Raw genomic sequence first — 27567 nt, 5'->3', positions numbered from 1 at the left:
ACAAAATAAGAAATAATTCTTTGGATAAAAATAAGATTAATGACAACATAGTGTGATCGAAAGAGTTTAAATGTTACGCAAAATGTGAACAGTTTTTATAAGCTTTATTTATAGTGAATATTTTTTTCTGGAACACATTATATAAAAAAAAATTGACCCTTAAAAATAATATGAATCTTATTAGTTGTTCAGATAGAGTGATAGGGAATCAGCTTCCTAATCAAAGAGCCCAAGGGAGTATGGTGGCCACATTGTAAGAAGAATTGGAAGATGGCCATATTACATACTCTCATTCCACTAACAAAAAATACATAAATTAACTTTTATGTCATGATTTAACAAAAATATATTTTCATTTTTATTAAGAAGTTAAATCTAGTCAACAAAGTGTAACTAAATATTTTATTAAAAAATTAGATTGTTGTAAGGCACTCATAAAGAGCAGAGCTTGACAGAGTCATCAATACATACTAGCATAAACAGAGGCACAGTGGCTGAGCGGTAAAGCGCTTGGCTTCTGAACCTGGGGTCTCAGGTTCAAATCCTGGTGAAGACTGGGATTTTTAATTTTGGGATCTTTGGGTACATCTGAGTCCATTCTGCTCTAAAGTGTACCTGACATTAATTAGGGAAAAGTAAAAGTGGTTGGTTGTTGCGCTGGCCACATGCACCCTTGTTAACCATAGACCACAGAAACAGATGATCTTTACATCATCTGCCTCATAGATTGAAAGGTATGAAAGGAGAACTTTACTTTACTTACTAGAAGCATAAACAAGTTCAACACAGTAAACATTTATGTCACTAGAACTCAACAGTTAACATTTAATTCACTGTAACTCAACGGTAAACATTTACATGTCACTAGAACTCACCAGTAAACATAGATGTGACAGGATAAGTTAAATCCCAAATTTTTTTCCAGAGTGATGTCATGCCCTAAAGAAGAAATAATTTATTGATGTTGAAAGTATTTGTGCTAGGACAGATATAAAAAGTGGGGGTTTTTTTTGTCCAAGAGGGGCTTTGAAGATACCGGTATATTGTTTAAAATAGCAAATGATGTCAAGAGTTTGGCTGCTGAAATGTTGTCACTTGTGTCTATTTCTAAAGAAAATAACATTATGTTCATCTGATCCACAATTCATAGAAAGTGTTGGGCATACTGTGGCTAATGGGTAAGAGGGTCAGTCCCCGATAGGACAATATGAGGCTATCAAAAAAGAAGTTATTCAACAGAGTGCAAATATGACAAATTTATTTTATGTAGATTTGTGTAACCTTTCATTGTCACAAAAACAGAGTACTGAGGACTTTTAGTTTTTAAAAAATGCCTACCTCTTTAAATATCTGACAATAAAATCTTGTGTTTTTCAAACTTACTAGAATAAAAAATCACTCTCTTTTCCATTCTTAAATTTATTTATTAAAAACAAACAAACAAAATTCATTTGAAAAATATTTTGACTTAGAAATACTAGAATTTCTTAAGAGTTCTTTAAAATAGTACTTTACTTACAACAGACCACTCCCTAGCTCGTTGTGTGAAACGCACATAGTTTCTCTCCTCTGCCCACAAGGCACCAATGAAAGCACCCATGCTAGTACCACCCACCATATCAATTGGAATGCCTTCTTCCTGCATAGCTTTGATCATGCCTACATGGGCTAGGCCTCTGAAACCAAAACATAGAATTTTGCTTTAAAACTGTATTTCCTTGAAATTTACAAGTGAAATCTTTTTAATAAATGATCACAATGTTTACAACTATCAGCAAGCCTATTTGAAATTTTCTATGGCATACTAATCCAAGACATAAAGCAAGCATGCTTAATTTCAATACTCTTGAGTGTATATTTTTTTTAAATTTCTTGAAATTTTTGTTGAATTGGAAAGACATTGGTTGTTGTTGCAACCCACTTTTAAGAAAGTGTGCTTGTTCTAATAATTTAAAAAAAAACATTTAAATGAAACTTAAGGATTAGAACTTACTAATCAAAACAAAAGAGTATAACTAGTACATAGAGAAACTAGTGCACTGAAAGACAGTATTTATTTTAACCCATCTTCAAACTATTTGGGTGAAGGGCAGAGAAGCTATGGTTCTTCTTTTGAAAGCCCTGGATAACAAGTCTGCAGTTGCCCATTGTATATATCACATTCATAAAAGTCATTAGCGAAAGTTATCTCTAGCTTATCAAAAAAGGAATCAAACAAGCAGAGCATTCAAACCACTTTCTTGCTCAAACTTTTAGGCAATAAGAAAGCTACTTCATAGCTTGAAGGATGGAGCTTTCCATCACTGGCAAATATATGCTTTTATTACTAAAATGTTTGCTTACCGGGCACCTCCTCCACCAAGTACGAGACCAACTGATGTACCAGTTAAGAATCTTGCAAGACGTGAAAAATCTGCCATCCTGTCTGGCTCAGTCTTAAACAGATGTTCGTATAATTCCAGCTAATAAAATGGAAACAGAAAATATTTTCTTTAATAAAATTATTTTACTAAAAAGAGTTATTATTTTAACATTTAAGACATAAAAACATTTCTTTTAACTATTAGAACCTTTGATTTTAGTGATGTTACACAAATCATGAATAGTTATAAAAATTTTATGATAATTACAAAAATTCTGAGTCAAAAACCAGTTTTGTTAAGAGGATGGTTTCTAAAATGCTTGAAAGAAAACCTTCAAGTCTACTCAATGAAATGGCCAAGAGCAAACACAACGATAGTTTTAGTGAAGTTCTACCCCTTCCAGACCTAGCAATCTATATGGCAAATATTGTAAATGTCATTTGTTTCTATGGCCGATGTTAATGAGGGTGTCAGTGCGGGTCCACACAACAACCAACTGACTTTACTTTCCCCAACTAATGTCGGGTATCCATTTGAGCTAATCCAATTATACACACACAAATAAATGAATGATTCTGGAAAAGATGAACACTATACAATACCACTTTCTGATGTTAACATTACAGGTTAAGTTAGAGTGTTATGAATGTACTGTAATGAGTCTCACTATTCAGGCTCTCTGCAAACTGTACCACACGACAATACCAACTTAAAGAACTTGACAACTCAGGTCTACAAAATAATGTAAAAGTTTAATATCCAATAAATCACAGCCAATATTGTACAATTGGCAACACGTAACATTGACTGTACAAATGTTCTGCCGTGGATGTCTGAACTGTCAAATCAACTCTGTACTGTTGTAACAAGAACTCTACTGGCTTCTCTGTACCTTGTTGACTCTGTCGTTACGTATCGTATCATAGATCGAGAAGTTGTGAACTGATCTGACTCTGATACCTTTGTTCTTCATATAGGGTCCCTAACGGCCTTCTAGAACCGGACGGAACATCGCTCGACTTTTCTAGTTGATCACATGAATGTATCTGACGTGATTTGATCTGATGTGAGTACTATTCACAACGCAAATTCTTCCTGAATTGTCGTGTTGTCACTTGTCGCGGCTCACTGTCTCAACTCGGCATGGTTGACCACTCATCTAGTGGCCTGGGGCATTTTGTGTCAGCTGACTACACACACACACACACACACCACTACCCCTATCCACACAACCACCAGGGTTATAACAGCCTATTTTGTTTGCTATTATTTCACATTGTTTCAAGGATAATAAAGACATATGTTATAATAATTAGATGAGCCAGTGAGAATACTTACAGTTTTGGCAGGAGACTTGGATCTCAAAACACGTTTAGGACAGCGTATGTGATGATGCGAGGAAAGCCAGCCCCTAACATTCAACCACTCAGCTGTATTTTTAGGGCTCTCTGTGTCCTCTTTGTGGAGCAGGATCAACTCTTTTTGGGCACGGACAGCTATACTCTCCAACTCTTTCTCTATCTGATCAAATACAGTAAATAACTTTTAAAGTAACTAGCATTACCTCTCATTTATTAAAGATCAGAGATAGCATTGAGACCACAGCAAGGAGACCAGAGTACAGTGAGCACGCTATGAGAAGGTAAATCAAAACACACTAAACAATGCCATAGCATGCAGATCAGAGTATACTGAGCATCTTATAAAAAGTACACATGAAACTAATATTATATTTTTAATTTTATTTTGGACTGAAAAATGCTTTCCATGTGACTAGGAATAAAGATTTTGCTCAAATCCAAATGAAATTAATTTGTAAATAAAATGTACGTTAATAAAAGGGGCATGCATTTTCCTTTCATTCTTTAGCAAATGTGAGAGTTTTTGATAACATAAAAAAAAAAAGAAGTTACAAATGAAAAAAAAAGTTACCCAAGTTATGGTACAATATGATGAAATACTACAAATGAGGGAAGTAAATAAAATCATTGAAAAATGTAGGACATGTAGGTCAAGGTCAAGGTGTTCCTTGTGTTGGCTGCGTAAAAAACTTAATATTAGTTGAGCTTCTGCTATTTCAACTTTCATGGGCATCTAATTTTGCAACATGAAATAAATATCTAACGATGATAAGAAAGTACACAAACTGTTAGCAGTTGCCATTTTAGCTTCTGTTTTTTTATATTTAAGTTTCTCTAGGTTATCGTTTACCTTAATCAGATGTGTACACCGCTGCCACCATGTTAGGATAGATAGTTGAAAGTACACAAACTTGAAATAAGAACATTTAAGATCATAACAACTTTAATCAGCCATCTTGGCTACCAGAGTAGTGTCCCCTATACATGGGCACAACTCTTTCTACTATATACAGTATCGCTAAAAAAAGGATGGGGGGGTTATATACAATATTATGTGAGTTACTGAAAGGGGCGTAACATTCCATCAACAAAAATAAAGTATTGTTCATACTGGTCCAATGGTTGGCTCCTTGTGTGCTAGGCCTACTATCAGAATGCAGTCAGCTTGTTTCAGACAGTGCTTACTCCATTTGGTCAGCTGGTAGTCACACTGGTACAGACACATGCGATGAATGTCTTCTTGTTGACTCAGCCAGTTAAACAAACTGAATTCATTCACACTGGAATAGAAACCCAGAAGAGCTTTTAAAACACAAGAGAAACTGAAAAAGAGGTTATTAGTAACAAATATTGACATTTTAATTCAAAAAGAAAATCCTATGTGAAAAAAAAAGACACATATTTTAGAAAAAAAAAACAGCATAAAATACTATTCTTTGTGTATGAAAAAATCAACAACAAAAATAAAAACTATTATTAGAATCCTGTTTGACAATGATTAACAGTAACTGACAAAGTAAAATTTTGGAACAAACAATTGTTAGTTTCTATTTTACCTATCTAATGCTGCTTCCCCAAGTCTTGCTTTGACGATGTCAGGAGTTAATCTGACCGTTGGACCTAGAGACAAATATAAAGACAAATTATTCATAGAAACAAATATTCAAACAATGAAGAACAATGTGTGAAAGTCACTCTATAGACTTCACTTGTTGTGCTCATTAAGTAACATACATCATCTTAACCAGTGCTTTTTTTTTGTACAAAATTAGGTGCCGGTACTCAGTGATGGATTGCCTAACTTTTAACTACTAATAAATTAATAATAAACGTTAAAATACAAGAAAAGTAATAATTTTTTCCTCACATTGAAAAAGGTGCCAGTATGCCGTAACGGTGCATATTATCACCAAAAAAATACTAATCTTAACAACATAGAGACCTGAGTAAACTTGTACCTTCAGATAGTCACAGAAGCATATTATTACTCTGAATCATTATTTCAGTAAATTTGACCTATCTATAGTAGTCATCAGAAGAAGTTGTAACTCTTATCAATCACTACCTGATACTAATTGTACCTACCTATAGTCAGTAAAGCATGCTGAAGCTCTAAAGCAAAGTTCGTTGTTGGGACATCTTCAGTTACTGGAACTATAGCAATAGTGGACAAGTTGGCAACAGTGGTTCTTTCCATTTTGGAATAAGCATCTAGAAAAATATAATCATTAGATGTACACCCAATATTTGCTTTAGTTTTTGTTTTTTTTCACTTTGTTCTTTCAATGTAGTTAAATGTTAAAGTTGTAATATTTTTTAAATGCACAAAAAGAATAAATGCTAAAATTTGATCCCAAGTTGGATATTTTCTTACATCAAATAACATTTTAATATTTGTATAAACTACTTAAACACTTCATTGCTTAGACTTGCACAATTTCAAATAGGTTTCTTTAGAAGTGTTAATTTCATGACCGTATCACTATACAAATTGTATTTCATATGAAAAACAGCTTTTAAAACTGCTTTTATAAAATGAGACTGTAAACAATATCTTAGAAAACATAATGTCAATATGAGGAACAGTTTGAACTACAATTTGCAATTATTTTTTAAAGAGTGCTCTGGTTAAAATTGTGTAAGACCTTAATTGAGTCTTACCACTTTCCCTAGAGATAGAAGGCCTAATTGAGTCTTACCACTTTCCCTAGAGATAGAAGGTCTAATTGAGTCTTACCACTTTCTCTAGAGATAGAAGTCTGAAGAGTCATAGTGTTCTTTTGTTGTAGATTCCCCAAGATACTGGTCCCCAGTAAGTGTATCAGCCTTGCAACAACTTGAGGATATCGCAACTTAATCAGGTTGAGTAACTCGGCAGGTATTTTAGCCAACTCTGTATCTCTGTTAAGAACATGCAATTATTTCAACAGTTGCATTAAAATACATCAAAATCCAAAGGATAATATTTTTTAAGAGCACAACTTATCTTTCTAAATCAGGACAATAAATATTTGCAAAGGTTCATTAAATGAGAGATAAATGTGGATATAGATTTAGATATTATTAAATGGATAACATTAGTGATTCATGATTTTAATGTTCTAGTGATTAAAGTTCTTAATTTATTTGAAGCTCATATTCTAATTCTCTTAGTAGTTATCTATTTAAACATAATTAATTTTTTTTTTTTTTGGGGGGGGGGGGGGGGAATAAAATGGAAAAACTTTGTGCATTCAGCCTGAAAAAATGAATGTTTAAAGAAAGGAGTAATTAAAAATATCTTCACTGTACCTTATAGCCAGGACTGTTGTGGCTCTCTCATTCTGAGTGAGTACTTCTACAATTCCAACCAACTCACCACGGCCAAATTCATTGACCAACTCTTTTTTGCCACCAACAAGTGTAATAACTGACCTCAGACGACCAGTTAGTACAATGAAGATACTGTCACTGGTATCACCTTGCCTGAAGAAACATACAGTAATAAATGAAATTATAATTAATCTATTCAATTTTTTTTTTTTTTGAGTCCTAGTTCACATAACCATCACTTAGTAACTAGAAATGATATAAAGATAATTTTAAACAAAAATGGATTTTTATTTTAGGTATTATTGAAATATCATCTAAATGTTACATTTTTTTGTGAATGAATACTCAAGCCTCACCTGAACAGAGCTTTCCCTGCCTCTAACATCTGCCAGTCAAGAGCAAAGTCAATCTGACGTACAAATGGAGACATGCGCTTGACTGTACAGTGAGCCAAATTGAGGACAATAAAAGGTTCAATTCTCATGATTCTGGGAATAGTTTAAAAAAGAATATAAAACCCTAAAACACAAAGGAAGATCAATTTTAAATATGAAAAGATCATCGTTCAATTAAAAACATAAATAACTGAAAGTAAAAGTCAGGAGCAATTATTTGGTAATTAAAATCATTTACATTTCTAAGTTGAAGTTGCATGCTTTTATCTTAATTGACTAATTTTGTACTATTAGTACACTTCAATAAAAGTTGTTGCTATTTTAAATTATTTTTTGTTTACTATTTTCGACTTCTGTGTTTCAGGATGATTTCTAACTACAAAAGATTTTGATTTAAAATACATCAGAGCAAATTGGTACGTTTCTAAAGTAAGGAAAGGTAGCTAGGGTAGTTAGATAAATGGACATATTTATATATTTAAAACAAGTTCAGGCATATAAATAGATGCATTAATGGGGCACAAACGAAAAGAAATTCTTTATTTAAATGTTAATAGTCTTAGCACCAGAAGATCTTTTTATAATCAAATCACTTATTAAAAATATGAGCATAAATTTTTTATCAAAGATTGATATTAGTGTTAGAATTTCTCTGTAAATAGAATAGACTTTTCACTTGCCGCCTACATATGTACACTGTACAACATAAGTGAAGTGAAATAAATGTTAGCTGAGTCATAAAGACAACTTAATTCGTGATGAATTTTATAATTAATTTGCAAAAATAGAAGAGAAAAAAAAAAAAAAAAGCAACAGTGCAATTATAAAACATCGAATAGTAAGTTTGCAATAATTAAACATCTAATAGTAAGTTTGCAAATGGCTATACTCTATTTAAACAGGCTATAATTTCCATTTTGTTAAACATTTGCTTAAAAGCATAGAACGTACTGGTAGAAATCTTGTTTAGTGATGATTGCCATGATGGCATCTGTTCTGGCCCTCATGGTGAAAAAAGAAGGCTCACCAGTCAGTACACTTAGAACATCAATGATTTCCCCTGGCTCAGCATGGAACATTAGAACCTATGACCAAATAAAAAAAAAATGAATATCCAATACATAATTAAAATATTGGACAATGCAATTAAGTACAATAAATATTAACAAACAACACTTATATATTACCTCTTTTCCAGATTCACCAACAACATTTTGCAGGACACTGATTGTTCCCTTAACCAGGAAAAACAAACTTGTATCCTGCAGGAGAAGAATGAAGGAAACTAACAATCAAACAAATAAATGCATTAAAGTTTGTGGAGCTTCAAAGATTAATCTGCCAACATTTTAACTATCATTGCCTTCGAAACAGTTAAGTGTTATACTTTTGATCACTATCTCAACTCATGAAAACTAGAACTTATACATAGCCACATCAAAACTGGTACTTAGATAATATTTTCAGTCTAAATAAGAAACAAAAGCAGATAATGGTACTTTAGGCATAGACAAACATTTATTTAGTACATGGGTTTTGAAAAGTTGAAATAAGTTAAGATTTTAGAAAAAGTGCACTTTGATGTAAAAATCCACTAGCACTTCAGAACTGCATGTATTTATTTTTATATGAAAATAATCTTAAAAGGTTGCCGATGCACTTAAAATATGGTAACTCTACAAACCACCTAGACATTATGTATCAATGAACAACCTGACTGCATAATAAGTTTTTGATAAATAAATAAAACTTACTTGGTCGCCTTGTTTACATAACAATGAACCAGAAGAAACAAAACTTAATTTCACCCTACAATCTAGAAGACTTGGATCCTGTCAAGAGGTGAAACAGTTGATGTAATCATTGACTAGTTGCAAAAATTTTTGTACTTGATTTTATTCTGTCTACAAGTATTTATATTAGCTTATTTGTTTTATTTACTGATTGGTTTAAAACAAACCTTCAGTCCAAGAATAGAAATCAAATCTTTGAGTGCCAGATTTAAAATCATTTCTTCATCAGGAATATTTCGTGAACGATAAGAAGATGATGGAGATGATTCACTAAAACCAGGCTGAAAAAAAAAATCAATTGAATTAATCACTTTGTTAAGTAGTAGTTCAATCACTTTAATATTGAAAAAAAAAAATCAAGTCCAATAAAAAAAAGTAAAGAATGAAACCTGAGTGAAATTCACTTTTCTAGGAGGTGATCCACTCAACACGATACTTTTATCATCTGATACTGAAGCCCTGGCTCTCATAAGTGCAGCATCAAAGTCTGACAACTGTGAGCCAGATTCACTCAGTGGTCTGCTGACTGAACAAAAAAAAATATGATGTCTGAATTTTATCATGTGAAAAAACAACACTTTTTTTTCTAATTCAAATTAATGCTAGATCAATTTAAATGAATTGGAAATAGAATTTAAAAAATATCAAAGAATAATAGCTTCTAATTAACAAACATATAGCTATTTCAATTATTTGCATGTTTTCTTATTTTAATAAATAATAATATAATAATCAACATGGTACTGAAGCTAAGATCTATTTTAAGTAACAGACTAAATAAAAAAATAACAAGTAAACTCAACCAGCTTTCATTAAAAAGCTAGATATCTTAAAGCTTCCATACAAATGGCAACAAAGTTTCAATTGAAAGCTCTTCATTTCATTAGGTGAATTATAATCTCACCACAACAAGAAAAAATAACATATGCCTATCTACATACACTTTTAAAAGACTTTTAATTTATATAGAAGATTGCAGAGATTTTATAGATGGCATACTTATGCAACTAAGCAAAATTTAGGCATTGTATAAGTACAGTGTCATATCATTATGATTGTTTAATAACTAAGATTTTTAATGTGATTCAATTGTAATTCTAAGAAAAGTGGTGGCATACTCAAAGGTTTTTTAGGTGCTGTTCCAATTGTAATTCCAAGACAAATGCTATCTTCATCTTTTGTTGGCTCAATGTTAGAATTTGGTGGATGCCTCAAGGGACTTCCCATGTTTGGGGAGCCTGTACCTGTACGGTTAATGCGATGAATATGAAGATCTTTGGGATCCACATGAACATCCTGAAACATTAAAGCATTGTGAAACTCTTGTCTTTCTTTCCAGTTAATAGACAGACACAAAATCTCTGAATCAAATATAGAGAGGCCAATCTCATACATAAAAATTGATCAAAATAAAGAATGTTCTAAGTAATCATTAGTCATTTTGATGATAATTATTGTAAAAATTATTACACAGATTATGGTAAATAAAAAAAAAAAGATTAAAATATCTTATAGATGTTTAAAATATAGATTTTTTTTTTTTTTTTTAATATATTTGATAATTAATTATTAGATGTACTGCCATAAAACTTTTGCACTGATAGGTCAACAGTTTATAATAATTTTCTAGCCAGCCCCAATTATTTACATAATCTGTTAACTTATTACATTTTAAATACAAAAGTGTCTGAACTATAGAAACATTAAAACTAGCTCTAAGATTTACTGTTGAATAGAATATTGTCACATTCATGTCCATCAGAAATCTTTGTAATGAGTAGTTACAAATATGAGAATTTGATAGAAAAAGATCCTGTATTATTATAACAACTTTAAATTAAATCAGGTTGAATAAGAGATATGAATGTGTCCAAAACTACACCCAGGCTGTAAAAAAATTATTTCATGTTAGATTGGGAAAATAAAAGAAATCCAATCACAAATAATCACAATACAGTATTGACAATTTATTGCTAAATGTTATATTTGCAGAACAGTAATTTTGACTTACAGATTTCAGCAGCTCCTTACTCAAACCTAAATAATTGTGCAAAGCAGAGAACGTTACTCGTTGAAGACGTATCATAATGATCTGCCAAATATAAAAGTTATTTGTTTTACAGATCCTTAATTTTACAATAATTGTACATGGTTTTTACTTTATATTATTATCTTTGAGGAAATTGACATTGACAATAATTGACATTTAAGCTTATAATCTTTTAAAACACATTATTTAAAACTGCATTTCCCATAAGGTAGGTAGCAAATAGGTATTGGTCTACAGCGATCAATTTGATAAGTTACACTGACAATGACAATAAAGTGGGTAGCAGAAAGGAAATTGCTTAAATAAAATCATTTCAAAGATCAATAAATAAGGGCTATAAAAGAAGTTATTTTGAATTGTGAACATGACAACTAAGAATAAAAAACAAAGGAAAACGTTAAACGCTAATTGACAACAATCATGATAAATATGAGAGAGGTTTTCACACACTATTACAAGTGTAAATTAAATTCATAAAGAGTAACCTGAACAACTTTAACTGCTGACTGGTTAAACTTTTCAAACATTGACTTGAAGGCATGAGCAGGGAGTCTCAAAATTGTAGAATCTGTAACAGCTCTTGCTGAAACACTTTTAAAAGAACCAGGATGACCCTGACAAAAAGGAACAGAGTCGAGTTATTAGATATTTATTTTAAAAAAAAAAGAGAGAAAATGTAATAATGAAACAAGTACAAGCTATGTATAATAAATAATGATAATATATACATATAGTGCAATAACTAAACAAAAACTTAAAGGTAAAAAAAAAACAAAGCTTATATTGAGTGAAATTATTTTTTGAATCAATCATGTCATTTGTAATACATATAGACTAACAAATAATAAATTTGTGTGATCGAAATTATTTTCACTGTTTTTGTTTAGCAACTTTCATGCTTACAGAAAGCTCAGTGCACTATAGCTAATCACTTTTCCGGACGATTTGGGGGTGAGGGGTTATCTGAAAGGTTTCCATGCTTACAGAAAGCTCAGTGCACTATAGCTAATCACTTTTCTGGACCATTTGGAGGTGAGGGGTTATCTGAAAGGTTTCCATGCTACTTTTTCAAAAGCTTTTTTTTTTAAGTTGCTGGTGTCTGAATTCGAACTCGAGCTTCCATGATGGAAGGTCAACACATTAACCGCTGAGCTATAAAAGTATTTATAAGTACAGAAGGTTTTATAGTTAATAGAGTCTATACTTTACAATTTTTAGCATATGGCCTAATTCTCTACACTAGGCTTAACCCACCTTAGCCTTAGTATATTCATATATAAAACAAAATTAATGAAGATTAATTGATTAATTAATAGGTTAATTTATTAAATTAATTCATTAACAATGAATAATAATAGTGCAAGGTTTCAACTTGATCCGAGAATGGCAAGTGGGAGAAATAACATGCACAAAATTCCACAGACAGACATAGTGAGTTGATATAAGCTTTGTAAAAAGAAGACAAACATAAGCACTTTAAACAAGTAAATTAGGTCAAAATGTGAACTGAAAACTGACAGTGAGTACATCCAAGATGGATAAAAGGCTGTGGATACTGTTCCCAGTGGCCACTTGTTTGATCAGATGTTCAGTGCCATCCTGAAATCATAAAATGCACAAATAAAGAATTCAGTGACACGAGTGGCAAAAAATAGCATGATAAACCTTTACTTATTCCAATGTCATATAACAACAGGTATTTATAAGAGAATAGTTCCTTCACTGACCACATCTGTGATGTATACTTCCAACATGCCATTCTGCACAACATAGATACTGTCATCAGGATCCCCAATTTTAAACAGGAAGTGACCAGCCCTGAGTGTGATGGTCTCCATGTATCTACACAGTTCCAGAAAGAATGGCTTCTCTAGATGACCAAACACCCTGAAATAGAAATTATACAATAACTTGGATGAAAATGAATCACATTAATATTCAATGAATGAGTTCAAGTGCTGTGAAATATTTCCTTTAGCTTTATTGTTTGCATAGAGGTAAAGAATCAGCTCTAGAAACTCTATATGATAACAGAGAATCTTCACTTATCAAATGAGTACATGTAGAAAATGAATCAAGAAAATCTTACTGACCTGATACTACGTAGCATGTAGAGAACTTCTGGAGGCAATCTGTGGTCATCATTGATATCTGACCAATCAGCTTCAAGAAAAGACTGTGGTGGACTTTGCTGTTTCAACCGGGGCTTGCTTGGATCTTTCCTATGAGCCAGGAACCTGACAATAAAACAATGTCATTATGCAACAATTGCTGTGCCCAAAAGTAATTTCATGTTAGTTATGTTGAGCCTCCATTAAAGCTGCTAGACAGATATATTAAGTCATAATAGTTGGTTAAAGAAATGATTCTATTGAATCAAAACTTTTAGCACTAATCAACACACACACACATTGTGTGAATATCAAAATGAACAACAATAAAGAGAAAATACTACTACTATGACTCTAGTAAACATAAACAAATATTACATGATGGAAGAGTGTTAATCAAGAAGAGTTATAAGGTGATGTGATATACAGAAATGTACACACAGTGAAATTTAGAAGAAAAAAATGTTATATATGCTACATTTAAGGTGGCTAATACCTCATAAACACATTTTTAGAATTCCTATTTTATGTCAACAATTTCATATATCTAAGTGATGACACTAAAAACAAGATGTATCAAAACACTTTGAAACAAACAAACACATTTTAAACTAAGATACATATATTTTAAAACAACAACATTAAGCAACGTCCCACCCATACAAAATATATTTTGATAAAAGTAAATACTAAATTACTGACAATAACATTTTAATTAGCAAAATTGAGGATAACATTATATTACTGGGATAAAGAAATAAGGGTTTATACTACAAACATTTTTTTAAAGATAAGATTGTATCAGAGGTATGCATTTCCAGTTAAGCTCGAAATTTATAGACATTGTCAGTTAAGTCACAAGCAAAGACAGAGTAAACACAGGGAAAGACAGAATCAACCAAAATAAATTTGCTTTTAGAATAGGATATGCAGTATAATACTTAACATTGAGTCCCTGAACTTTTATGATATGTGTATATACATTAATCATACAAAACATTATGTGAAATATATAACGCTTCACAGCCAGTTACCTTGATGTAATAGCTAGATAAAAACTAAATGAATCAACATGCACAGACTATATGAAAACAAATCTAAAGCCACTGAGTTAAAAAAGATTTGTGCTTGATATTTCAAAGTGAAGTCTGTTTACCTTGTTTCTTCAATGGCACTGGTAGTAGAAATAAAAGTCATTATACACTTAGTGTGTTGGTAATAGATTCAAACAAAAAAAAAACATATGCAAAGTGTGTTACAAAAAAATTCAGGTTGAGTCTCAGTCCTCATTAACTGTAAGCTAGTTGTTAGAACTTTAAATACAATGTAGAAAAACTTCTTTTGACTACATGGCTTAAACAAGTCATTTTGTAAAAAAATATTTCGAGTAACATGTATGTGAAGATATGTTAGTAGAAATGTCAAATAAACCTCTTCTGAAACAATGTAGAGGGAAGAAGAAAGCAGGAAGGAAGCAAAGAAGGAAGGAAAATAAAGAAATGAAAGAAGGAAGAAAGGAAGCAAGACAAAAGAAGAGAAGGAAGGAAGACAAAAGAAGAGAAGAAAGAAAGAAGGAAGGAAGACAAAAGAAGAGAAGGAAGATAAAAGAGAAGAAGGAAGGAAGCAAGGAAGGAAGATAAAAGAAGAGAAGAAGCAAGAAAGGAAGACAAAAGAAGAGAGGAAGGAAGGAAGGAAGGAAGGAAGGAAGGAAGGAAGATAAAAGAAGAGAAGAGAAGAAGCAAGAAAGGAAGACAAAAGTAGAGAAGAAGGAAGGAAGGAAGGAAGGAAGGAAGGAAGGAAGGAAGGAAGATAAAAGAAGAGAAGAAGCAAGAAAGGAAGACAAAAGAAGAGAAGAAGGAAGGAAGCAAGGAAGGAAGATAAAAGAAGAGAAGAAGAAAGGAAGGAAGGAAGACAAAAGAAGAGAAGAAGGAAGGAAGCAAGGAAGGAAGATAAAAGAAGAGAAGAGAGGAAGCAAGAAAGGAAGACAAAAGAAGAGAAGAAGGAAGGAAGACAAAAGAAGAGAAGAAAGAAGGAAGCAAGGAAGGAAGACAAAAGAAGAGAAGAGAGGAAGCAAGAAAGGAAGACAAAAGAAGAGAAGAAGGAAGGAAGCAAGGAAGGAAGACAAAAGAAGAGAAGAAAGAAGGAAGCAAGGAAGGAAGACAAAAGAAGAGAAGAGAGGAAGCAAGAAAGGAAGACAAAAGAAGAGAAGAAAGAAGGAAGCAAGGAAGGAAGACAAAAGAAGAGAAGAAGGAAGGAAGCAAGACAATAGAAGAGAAGAAAGAAGGAAGCAAGACAAAAGAAGAGAAGAAAGAAGGAAGGAAGATAAAAGAAGAGAAGAAGGAAGGAAGCAAGACAAAAGAAGAGAAGAAGGAAGGAAGCAAGACAAAAGAAGAGAAGAAGGAAGGAAGGAAGGAAGGAAGACAAAAAAAGAGAAGAAAGAAGGAAGGAAGGAAGGAAGGAATGAAGACAAAAAAAGAGAAGATGGAAGGAAGCAAGACAAAAGAGGAGAAGAAAGAAGGAAGCAAGACAAAAAAAGAAGAAAAGAAGAAAGAAGGAAGGAAGACAAAAGAAGAGAAGAAGGAATGAAGCAAGAAAGGAAGACAAAAGAAGAGAAGAAAGAAGGAAGGAAGACAAATGAAGAGAAGAAAGAAGGAAGCAAGACAAAAAAGAAGAAAAGAAGGAAGGAAGACAAAAGAAGAGAAGAAGGAATGAAGCAAGAAAGGAAGACAAAAGAAGAGAAGAAAGAAGGAAGGAAGACAAATGAAGAGAAGAAAGAAGGAAGCAAGACAAAAAAAGAAGAAAAGAAGAAAGAAGAAAAAAAAAAAAGAAGAGAAGAAGGAATGAAGCAAGAAAGGAAGACAAAAGAAGAGAAGAAAGAAGGAAGGAAGACAAAAGAAGAGAAGAAAGAAGAAAGCAAGGAAGCAAGACAAAGGAAGAGAAGAAGGAAGGAACTATGTTAAAAAAATAAATTAAACATTTTCTATTGTTCTATTGTCTTCTTTTTCTACCACATAGTACCAATGAAGACTTGAAGGTTGAAACATAAAGTCATAACAATAAGTCACTAATCTGTGTCTTCAAATCTAACAAAATATCTTCAAAACATTCACAATCAAGAAAAACAAGGAACCAAAGTTTTTTTTTTTGCAACCCCCCCCCCCCCTTCCAAAATGCATATAACATTTTAACAAACAAGGGACTGAATTTATTCTGATGTGATGTACATTTACAATTCCAAATGTCCACTGTTTATAAAGAGATGATCCAACATTAAAGCTACAATTCTGCTACTGTTTAATGAGCAAATTATAATGCCATATTAAAATGAACAAGTTCTAAAGCCTTATTAAAAATACAAACAATAAATTCAACACACATTCACTAAGGAATAATCATGCTCACAGCCATTATAAAAGATAGAGAAAGAGAGAACAGCAACAAGCCACATATAGTTCTCAAACTTTGCACATAGAAATAAAACTGAGAAAATTGGTTTCAGACAAATTCAATGAAGACCTCTTACACAGTCCAAATAAAACCTAAAACATGTCCAGAAGCTATCACCACAAAGACTTAATTAGCAGTAATAGAAAAAAATTAAAACACAAACTATCAACTAGTTTTTCAAATTAACTTTCACTAATTGGAAATTTAAATCTATGAATAATGCACAGTATAAAAATTAAATTTTAAAGGAGTTTTCTATTTTAAAATACATTTTTGCATTTCAATTTTTTTATATCCTTAAGATGTTATAAGCTCATACTATTGTATTCTTAGGAACAAAACTGCTATTTCTATAGGCACTAGATAATTTACATATAGAAAGAATTCTGAACCTTCTAATTCTTGCAATCATTTGCTTGTGACTTGGTTTACGCCTCATGCCTCCACCTGGTCCTCCAACAGTGTTACGTGTGAAGCTTTTCACCTGAAAATTAGATAAAATACCAAGTATATAACAGATTAAAAATAAAATAATTCTGTTTAGCAAGAGAGGGGAAAGGGCAGAGGATTCCAGTTCTCGTCACCTCCATGGAAACATCTGCCTAGGGAATCATAAAGACTAAGAATGAGAGCTAACATAGCCTACAATGGGCTACCCCATGTATGCTCTACTGAGCCTACATGCATATGGTGAGAATGGAAGAAAGACTTGCTAACTCAGTCCCATCTGTTGCACTTTTCCCCAGCAGCCATAACAAAATTTCTTTCTAATACACCCTACATGTACACTGACCTATTTGCATCATTAGATTAAAACTTCTGACCATGGTAAGTTGTAAATCAACTTTGCAAACATTAGTCAATTAGCTGTTAGTGCAATACAATGTGGAATGTATATAAATACGCATTTTTTAAAAAATGTGCAGTGTTTTTTTTTTTGGCATCAAATGTGTTTTTTGGGTGTAAAAAAATGTCCATGAGATTAGGGTTGCACAGGATAGTATATCCAGCATGAAAACAATCCTCCAAAGCTTGGAAAACTGATTCCTCCTATATGAAACGACTCAAGACAGCACTTATAAAGCTCAACAACGACAGCAAAAAAACTGTTATTCAATGGATACCAGCACATATTGAACTAAAAGGAAATGAGAAGGCTGACACACTTTCCAAGTTTGTGAAAACAAACACACAATTAAACATTGCACTTTATCCAGAAGAAATGAAGAAACTAATAATGAACAGAGTAAAGGAGAAATAAACAAGCTCTCTGAATCACAAGAAAGACAATGCCTATTATAAGCTATTCTGACAAGATCAATGGTCTAATCTTTCGCCTCAGAACCTGACACAACAGAATGAGACAACATATGTTCCGGAAGCTCTAAATTGGAACTAGTAAAATCTGCCCATGTAGAGTGTCAGCAGAGAATGCTGAACATGTCCTTCAAAACTGCATTCTTTACCAAGAGGCCTGAACAAGACATTGGCCCCAAAACACCCCTATAAAAAGAAAAACTATATGGAGAGCTCCCTGATTTGGAAACCACTGCAAAGTTCATCTAATGGCTCCAACATAATAATGATAATGAGGATGAAGAAGAAGATGACATACAACACTTCAGATTTCAATTATCTAACAGCAATTTAAGCATGCACTCATCAGGTCCTTATTAAAGAAATCCAATCTTGTCTTAAAAATGTCTTAAAAAACTTTCACCCGGTATCAAATCTGCCCTTCCTGTCAAAGCTTCTGGAGCACATCGTGTTAGCGCAAATTCTTTCTCATCTTGAACAGTACTGTCTCTTGGAAGAATTTCAATCTGCTTATAGGAAGTTCTGTAGCACGGAGACAGCAGTGGTCAGGGTACTAAACGATTGGCACTCAGAAAAACATCTCAAAAGTCGAGAGCACAAATTCACTTTTTTATCACAAACTGCTAGGTTCCTTTTGTCCATGTAGTGCACAATCTTTGACTCAACACTTTCTTTCGACCCACACATAAGTCAGTTCTGCAAGGATCTTTATCTGCAGCTGCGCAGATTAGGCCAGATACAACCATATTTAACAAAGGAGTCAACAAAAAAGCTAGCTGTTTAGGAGTGCACAATCTTTGACTCAACACTTTCTTTCGACCCACACATAAGTCAGTTCTGCAAGGATCTTTATCTGCAGCTGCGCAGATTAGGCCAGATACAACCATATTTAACAAAGGAGTCAACAAAAAAGCTAGCTGTGGCATTCAACATCGTGCTAGCAGGTATACCCGACGACAATATCGCCAAGCTGCAACTAATTCAGAACAACACTGCACAAATAGTTCTAAGACAAACAAGATGAGATTCCGCTACTACTCTCTTGTGCATACTCCATTGGCTTCCTGTAAAAGCAAGAATTGACTACAAGGTAGCCACATTTTGTTATCAATGTATCAATAATAAAGAAATGCTATTGTACCTAAGCAAACTAATCACTCCATATGTCCCTAAGAGAGCCCTGCGCTCAATGGACTCAACACTTGTAGTGGTGCCACGTTTCTCCCTCAAAAGCTATGGACTGTGGGCTTTTTCAGTGCACGGACCAAAGATTCGAAACTAACTCCCAATTGATCTCAGACAGACAACATGCTACACTACATTCAAAAAGAGCATTAAGACCTACCTGTTTAAATTTTTTTAGATTAGTTTGTCATTTTAGCTCTCGTGTTTATGTTTGTAATGTTTTCACAGTGCCTTGAGCCTACACTTTGTTTGTTAACAGCGCTCTATAAATTAAATTATTATTATTATCTATAAACTAACAACCACTATCAGTATCAAGCCCAAGCGATATGTGGCCTTAAAAATACAAGCCTGATGATCAGTGGATGGTATGAAATACATGAACACATACATTTGAGAGATTTATATATACATATATTCTACATTGCCACACTCCCCCTTTACAGTTGGTGGCCTCGTACATACACACACACCCTCATATGTTAAACAGATTAGTTTGTGATAGGTCTATTTGCTAATAAATGTTATTAAATTTCAATTTATCAATCAGTAATAAAGTATAAAACAATAAGGTAAATAAAACTAAAAAAAAGAAATTATATGAAATATGAATATAGGTTATTAATGTTTTTAGCACAAAATGTTCAATGACATGAGCTATTTATAAGAGATGTAGGTATCCGACTCTGGCTGGATATCATATTTTACTATATGCTCTAATATAAAAAACTATTATCCGGTGTATACCTACTCTAGATACAGTTATCTTTCTTTGCTTAAGAGTTTAATACACCTCTTAAAAACCAAAATTGTAATGAATGGGTTAAGAAATGTATATTGATCAATTGATGCTAGATGTTACATCTACTAAGTCTTTTACTATGCTCAACTGTATACAATCAATGTTGCGAGAAAACTTAAACAAAACTATAAGCCTATTACCTTTCTCAACATTTTTCTCCCAAAGAACATAACTTTGTCTCTCTTTCGAAACCTGTACCTTTTTGTTGCCTCTGTCTGGCTGGGTAGCACTGGGAGAATAATGAATGAAATATTTAAATTTTTAGAAAACAACCACAGCCACCAATCACATTTACATTCCCAATGGTGGGGGATGTATGTCAGGTACCTAATAGAGTTGGATGGGAGGTCCTAAAAATTCTGAAGTTTCAGTCTTCACTTCTCAGAAGTCAAACACTTTACCACTCAGCCACCAAACCTTTCTAGTAAATTAATAGTAAAAGTAAAGTAAAGTTCCCCTTTCAGACATTGTGGTCTATAGGGCAGATGTTGTAAAGGTCATCTGTTTCTGTGGCCAGCACAACCACCAACCACCTTTACTTTCCCCCAACTAATGTCAGGTACCCATTAGAGCTGGGTGTGAACTCGGAGGCACCAGAGGTTCCCAAAATTTAAAATCCCAGTCTTCACCAGTATTCTAACCCTGGTTTGGAAGCCAAGTGATTTAATGCTCAGCCACAGCTACAACCAAATTAATAGTACATAATATTAACTAATTATGCTTACAGCAAACTAACTACTAAATTAAATATAAGTTTACACAGAAGAACATACCTTTTAATTTGTACTTCCATACCCCAAAGAAAAGAATAACCAAAACGGTAACAGCAATAACAATGATGCTGACTACAATGCTCTGGAAGATAATGAAAAATATATCAAAACCTAGGCTAGCATATACTATATATAGCTTTTATAATATAACTCACTCATATTCATTAACACTTTACTTTAAGTTTTACATTAATAGATCTAGTATTTACTATTTATTATAATATATCTTATAATATAAAGCAGAGAGTAAGGCGTATGTATGTAATATGTATGTGTGTGTGTGTGTGTGTGTGTGCGCGCACGTGGGTGCGTGCGTGCTATGTATGTATGTATGCATATGTGTGTATGCATATGTGTGTGTGTGCGCGCGCACGTGGGTGCGTGTGCGTGCTATGTATGTATGTATGCATGTGTGTGTATGCATATGTGTGTGTGTGTACCACTTCATATATCTAGGAAGCATAGTATCAAATCATGCATAGCTTTTAAGGAAGGTTGATAACCGTCTGGTCAGGGCCAGTAGTCTTCTTCTTCTTCTTCATTCTCATTTTACATCTTGGAGGGTTCAGATCAGTAATCTTATATCTGAGATAAACTGCGCAATGGTTTCCAGATCAGGCAGTTCTCCGTATAATTTTTCTTCTATGGGAGGGTTTTGGGCCAGAGTCTTGTTCTGGCCTCTTGATATAGAATGCAGCTTTGAAGGACATGGTCAGCATTCTCTAGTGATGCTCACAAGGGCAGGTTTGGCTAGTCCCAACTATTAGCTTCCAAAACATATGTTGTCTCAACTGTTGTGTCCGGTTCTGAGTCAAAAAATTATGCGTTGATCATGTCGAGATAGCTTATAATAGGCGTCCTTTTTCTTGTGACTGGGATGTGAGCTGGTCCAATTCTCATTTATTCTACACTCTATTATTTTCATCATTTCTTCTGAGAGGGATTTTCAGGGCCAGTAGTGCTTTTAGACCCTTTTAGTGGCAAAATGAATAGCTCCGAATGCCAACAAAAATCAGTGTCTACCAAGCAGTGGATCTCTCAACCCTTCTATATGGATCTGAGACATGGGTTCTATAAAGAAGCAGCTAAGACTTCTTGAATGCTTTCACTAAAGATGGTTTGCATTCCATCGTGGACATATGGTGGCAAGACTGCACTACAAACAGCAATGTTGCTGCGATTGCCACTATAGACATTATAGAGGGACTTCTTAGGGTCCGAGAGTTACACTGGGCAAGGCACATATCCCATATGGGGGAAAAACGTATGCCAAAGGCAATTTTTATAGTGACCTAATAGGTTGTCGGTGTAAGAAAGATGCCCAACAGAAACACTTCTATAGAATACTAATGCAATGTTTTAAGTCTCTTAGGAAAAAGGCGCCATTTTACTTTGTTACAAATTACATGGTTTACCCTATCACCTAGAGATTTAGCGTCCCTTGATGTTTCGTACTAAAGCCATATTGAATATACTAATTGCAATATTAAATGTCTGAACCTAACCATTTGAGTTACATTGCAAAGACTTTCTTCCAAGGCAATTATAGACCAATAGTTTTATGCAAAACATGCAATGTAAATCGACAAGACATCATGAGCTGCAGTTTTTCTAGACTGTAGGGGCACTTAAGAGACTCTCTATTCTTACTGACATGAACAAAAGAACACAAAGCAATGACTACTGGTTAATATCTTTCCTTAATAAATCATTCAACAGTGCGAGTTTGGTCACCTGGTACCATGGGCATTTTGAGGTTCATCACCCCCAGGGGGGGAATTTTGTGAATGATTTTTTGCTTTAATTTTGTTTATTTTAGTTGAGATTTTCATAATAAACCATCACTTGCCTCAGCGCAGCCGGGGGGGGGGGGGGGGGGGGTTTGAGTTTAAAATCCAACTCCAGGGGGTTTAGAGGTTAAAACCCAACTCTTCTATAAAACAAAAAATAATGCAAACGACAGTCACCAAATTCTATGAGTGTAGCCAAGGGGGATTTTAAGTTTAAAAACCTCTCCAAAATTATTTTTTTATGATAAAACCCCCTTTTCAATATAAAACTAAAGCATACAACAGTCACCAGATTCAATGAGCGCAGCCAAGAGGGGTTTTGAGTTTAAAAACCACCTCCAGATGGTTTTGAGTTTAAAAAAAAACATCTAGCGGGGTTTGAAGCTAAATACCACCTCTTCAATATAAAATTAAAGCAAACAGTCAAAAAATTCTATAAGCTTAGCCAAAGGAGTTTTGAGTTTAAACCCCACTTCAGAGGGCTTAATGCTTAAAACACCCTCCAGATAATTTTTTGAGTTTAAATCCCCCCACAGAGAGTTTTTTAGTAAAAAACATTAAATTTTAAAGCATACTACAGTCACCAAATTCTATTAGCATAGCTATGGGAGGTTTGAGTTTGTTTAAAAAAAAAACCTCCAGAGATGTTTTAGTTTAAAACCCCCAACAGATGGTTTTGACAATAAAAGTTCCCCTTTTGATATGAAATCTAAAGCAAACTAGTCACCGAATTCATGAAGCCTATCCAAGAGGGGTAATTTCTACCAGTTGCTGGGCTCCAGTATTAAAGTACAGTGAAAAGCAGATTTGGTTTCTCAACTAAATTTTTTTAATAGCATGATAATGCACTGTACCTCAGAACAGTGGCGTCACTAGGGGGGTGCGGTCCGCACAAGGTGACACCCAAGTGGAAAAAAGGCACTTTTCACAAAAAATTTTTTTTTTCAAAATATCAACTTTAAAATGTGACAGAAGCAAGATCATAAAGCATAAGAATGGTTGAATAAACCTTTTCTTCATGGGGAAAAAATCAATAGCAAGATTTTCTTTTTTTGATAAACAGTGGGCATGTCCACAATGAGAAACTCGCAAGAAGACTGAAGAACATTTATCAGGCTTTCAAATTTGGAACATTTTGGCAGCCGGACTTAAGCTTCAAAAAATTGACAGGGAAGTCATTGCTATGAATGACGTATAGATGGAAAAACAGAGGAATATCTTGCACATATAGATTGCTTACTATCGCATTTTTTCTAGCAAAGAAAAAGTTGGTACATGGTGGTGAATTGAAGAAGAATTTTCAATGAATAATGGCATTGTTTTCTTGGGATTGTGGAAATATTATCCAAATAAGACCCAGTGCTGAAATAATAACTTATACGATTGCAAGGCAGCGATTCAAAAAAAAAAGTTACTTTCCAAGCCTGTACCAAAACTCAGAGAGTTTATAAATGTTTTAGCAAACCACTTTTAAAATAAGGGATTTACTTATCAGAGACATAAATGCTGCAAGGTACTCTGGTATCTTGTATTACAGCACACCTAACAAAGATCTCTGAAGTTGTAAGATATATTAACAGTCGCAATGGTAATGTTTAAATGACAGAAATGTTGTAGGATATTCCTTTTTAAGTGGACCAAAAGCTGAGGGTATCAGTTCTGATAATTTAAAACGACTGGAAAGAGATAGGCTTAAAGTGTTGATGTGATGAGCTCAGGGACATGGTAATAAAGCTACAATGTCAAGGATTCATGAAGAAGTGCAGACAGTAAAAATGAAGAACTGAAAAGAAATTTGAAGGATGTGTACACCGTTTATTTAAGTTATGTGGTCAAAATTCTTAATCAGGAAATGCTTCTAGAATACATTTTTTCGGTTTTCTAGAAAAAATGTTTTCTTTCTTTGCCGCTTTTAACAATCGATGGGATATTTTAATTAATGATAGAGTTTCATATGAACAAATCGCTGGAGTGCTCATTGTGTTGCTGTTAGACTCATGATGGAACAATTTCATGAAAGTGTGGCGTGAAAATCTTTGCCGTCGCTCTGAAAATACTAACACTAGAGGCGCAGCGCAAAGACAGCTGTCAGCTGTCTGTGAATACATGCATTCATTTCATTGCTTGACTTTCTTGTTGGCAGATGTACTGAGGAAAAAGTCAACTAAACACAAGAGTACCTTCGAATTGAAGTGTTTATTATTGGCAAAGTAGTGGTCAAGCTAGAGCTGTTAATCATTTACTCTACGAAATATGTGACAAGTTAGCTCAAAATGTTATTGAGATAACTTTTGTCAAATCAAACTAGCATGTAATTGCAACAGAAAAATATGTTTAAAAATATGAAAATATCAGGAAAATAATCTTAAAATGCCGGATTCACTATTCAAATATAGAACAAGAGGTTAATACTGAGTGCATCAATCTCTTTTATACTGGGCCAGAATTATCAAAACTAGAATACTAAAATGCAGCAAAGTTTTGAAGGACGTCAACGAATCTCTACCAGCCTTAGATTTAAGCCTTTAACTGTTTCTTGCCAAATACATGTCTAGGTGGTATGCCTACTTAGCATCATGTGAAATGAAGCTTTTCAAAACTAAAGTTAATTAACAACTATTAAAAACTTTTGAAAAACAAATTTCATATCAAGCAATGCTGTCCATTGAAAACGAAGTTGCATTTAAAGTTATTTATATGTTTTCAAATTTGAAATCCTGAAAAGGAAATTTAAGTTTTTATTTTCTAAAGTTATTGTAAACTTTTAAATGTTAAAATTTTACAAAATTCTTTTCAAGTGTTTGTACCGGTCAATATACTTTTCATAAAGTTGCATTTATTCATTAGTCGTCTTTAGGAAACTAGCACTATATGTGACTATAATGTTAAAAGGTTTCTGTTAAGAGCTGTTTAATGTTTACTAAGGAAAGCATGTTCAGTGGATGTTTAATTTGTTTCTAATTTAAAAATCTTAGATGTTCATATATGTAGGCCTAATAATTAACGATAAAATGTCAGAGACAAACAATAATTAAAATAGAATCGATACTCATTTTAACATTGTGTAACAGCAATCAACGAACTGTATTATTTCGATTAAAGAACTAAACAATGATAGTTTTTTTTTCGGAAGAATAAGTGGAATACTGGGGGGGGGGGGGGGGGGTGGAGAGTGACCACCCTGATCTTACCGCACCGGGTGGCACCCATCCTAGTGACGCCACTGCCTCAGAATATGCATTTTTTTGTTTTAAATACCAGCAATAGTGCTCCACCCCAACCTCGCTGAGGGAGCTTATAGATCTCCTGGCAGGCACGGGAGGGTGTCTTTCCCCTAATTTCAAGAAGAACCTATTCTAGGGTAAAATAAACGTCTTCTGAAAGAATAAAGGAACAGAATGTAATGAAGCTTAATTACACCCACATATATTATAAATATGGCGGGGGGGGGGGGGGGGAGAAAAAACAATACACTCATATATTATAAATATGGCAGGGGGGGGGGGGGATACAAACAATCCTGATTTAAGTTAAGAAACTTACCATAGTTAGCTCAGAAACCCAGAGCTGAACATTAGTTACTGCACTTGTATTGGTACTCATTTTATTGTAAGACCAAGAATAGATCTATAAATCTATATTATTCAATATACTGATCTAGATTCTAGAATCTAATTTTATTTCTATATCAAAATATAGTAGATCTAGATCTATATTATTCTAGATCTATATCTAAAATCTAAATGTTTGTGTAACGTGTTTATAATAAATACTATAAAAGTACTCTAGCTAGTAAAGACTCTAGTCCTAGTTAAAACATGAAATGAATCATGTACTCATCATGTAGATCTGATCTACTAGACTAGTAGTGATGTAGACTATTTTGTAGTAAATGTTGACGTTGACTTGTAGTGGAGGCTAGATCTAAAATCTATCTATTCTAAATTTCTATTCTATTGTGACTGTCTTTTGACACTATTGAGTATTGTGACTACTGTATCATAAATAATAAATGAAGATGATGATTCTACTGTGACTGTCTAATAATAATATAATAAGACTAATTATTATTACTAGACTCTAATACTAGATTTAACTAGATTCTAGATCTAATACTAATACTAAGAAATTCTAGCTGACTCTATACTCAGTATACTGTCTAGAGTCTATATAGTATAGATGTATTATTATTATAATGTATATTATTTATTAACTATAGTCACGATAGTGAAGTATATAGTCTATTATAGAATAGACTCCAGAGAGTCTTATATGAAAATAAATGCTCTAGAAAACCTTAGCCTGACGTTAACCGTTAATAATGTATTAGATCTATAAATATAGAGATCTAGATCTATGTCTAGATCTTTAATTAGTGTCTAGAGTGTATTATAATTAGTATTAGCATTTAGAAATTAGTCTACAGTTGACCTAGATCTAGATATAGATCGAGATCTAGGTCGGTTATAACAATGTACAGCACAAAGTAAACAAACTTTGTACCGGATGTAAATAAATGTTTGTTTTACATGTTTCGGATGTTCCTTCAGAGTTGAAGATAATTACTTCCCAGTCCAAACCTCCCGCAGGACGATGGGGGATGGGAGCGGGCAGGGTTTGAACCCGGGGGGACCATCGATAAATCTGAACGACAGTCCAGCACGCAAACTGCACGACCAGGCAGCCAAATATTAATCATGACAGAACACTACAGTGGTTCTAGACTAAATTCAAAATCCAGATTTAGAATCTATTTCTAGAATCTGGATCTACTTAATAGAAACTTGGCTAGATCTAGACCCTCTAGTCAGTGGCGTATAGCTAGGATGGGGGAGATTTTGAAGATCTCCCCGGCACCCACTTGAAGG

General features: G+C 33.5%; 1 protein-coding gene across 5 annotated transcripts in view; it reads right to left on the bottom strand.

Moving 5' to 3' along the window:
* LOC106056771 (uncharacterized) overlaps positions 1-27197 on the bottom strand; it is a 40561-nt gene extending 13364 nt beyond the window's left edge. Inside the window, exons 1-27 of one of the 5 annotated variants that reach the window (XM_056040623.1) lie at positions 26996-27197; positions 26243-26382; positions 20910-20991; positions 20277-20365; positions 17225-17316; positions 14542-14559; positions 13368-13511; positions 13002-13161; positions 12793-12873; positions 11760-11888; positions 11236-11316; positions 10343-10520; positions 9614-9750; positions 9392-9505; positions 9186-9263; positions 8619-8693; positions 8383-8516; positions 7393-7524; positions 7016-7189; positions 6462-6625; positions 5810-5935; positions 5281-5344; positions 4836-5004; positions 3702-3884; positions 2344-2462; positions 1520-1676; positions 876-939 (exon numbers count right to left, since the gene is read on the bottom strand). In XM_056040623.1, coding sequence (XP_055896598.1) covers positions 876-939; positions 1520-1676; positions 2344-2462; positions 3702-3884; positions 4836-5004; positions 5281-5344; positions 5810-5935; positions 6462-6625; positions 7016-7189; positions 7393-7524; positions 8383-8516; positions 8619-8693; positions 9186-9263; positions 9392-9505; positions 9614-9750; positions 10343-10520; positions 11236-11316; positions 11760-11888; positions 12793-12873; positions 13002-13161; positions 13368-13511; positions 14542-14559; positions 17225-17316; positions 20277-20365; positions 20910-20991; positions 26243-26302 — 3004 coding nt within the window. In that variant the 5' untranslated portion in view covers positions 26303-26382; positions 26996-27197. Of the gene's footprint in view, positions 1-875; positions 940-1519; positions 1677-2343; positions 2463-3701; positions 3885-4835; positions 5005-5280; positions 5345-5809; positions 5936-6461; positions 6626-7015; positions 7190-7392; positions 7525-8382; positions 8517-8618; positions 8694-9185; positions 9264-9391; positions 9506-9613; positions 9751-10342; positions 10521-11235; positions 11317-11759; positions 11889-12792; positions 12874-13001; positions 13162-13367; positions 13512-14541; positions 14560-17224; positions 17317-20276; positions 20366-20909; positions 20992-26242 lie in introns of all 5 variants that reach the window. The other 4 variants (XM_056040624.1, XM_056040625.1, XM_056040626.1 and 1 more) reach the window with 4 other exon arrangements.
* Positions 27198-27567: the final 370 nt, after the last annotated feature.

This window comes from Biomphalaria glabrata, chromosome 9 (genome assembly GCF_947242115.1).
Source record: "Biomphalaria glabrata chromosome 9, xgBioGlab47.1, whole genome shotgun sequence".
Taxonomy (NCBI): domain Eukaryota; kingdom Metazoa; phylum Mollusca; class Gastropoda; family Planorbidae; genus Biomphalaria; species Biomphalaria glabrata.
The sequence above is the reverse complement of the archived record's forward strand: the minus strand, read 5'-3'. Positions and strand labels throughout refer to the sequence as shown.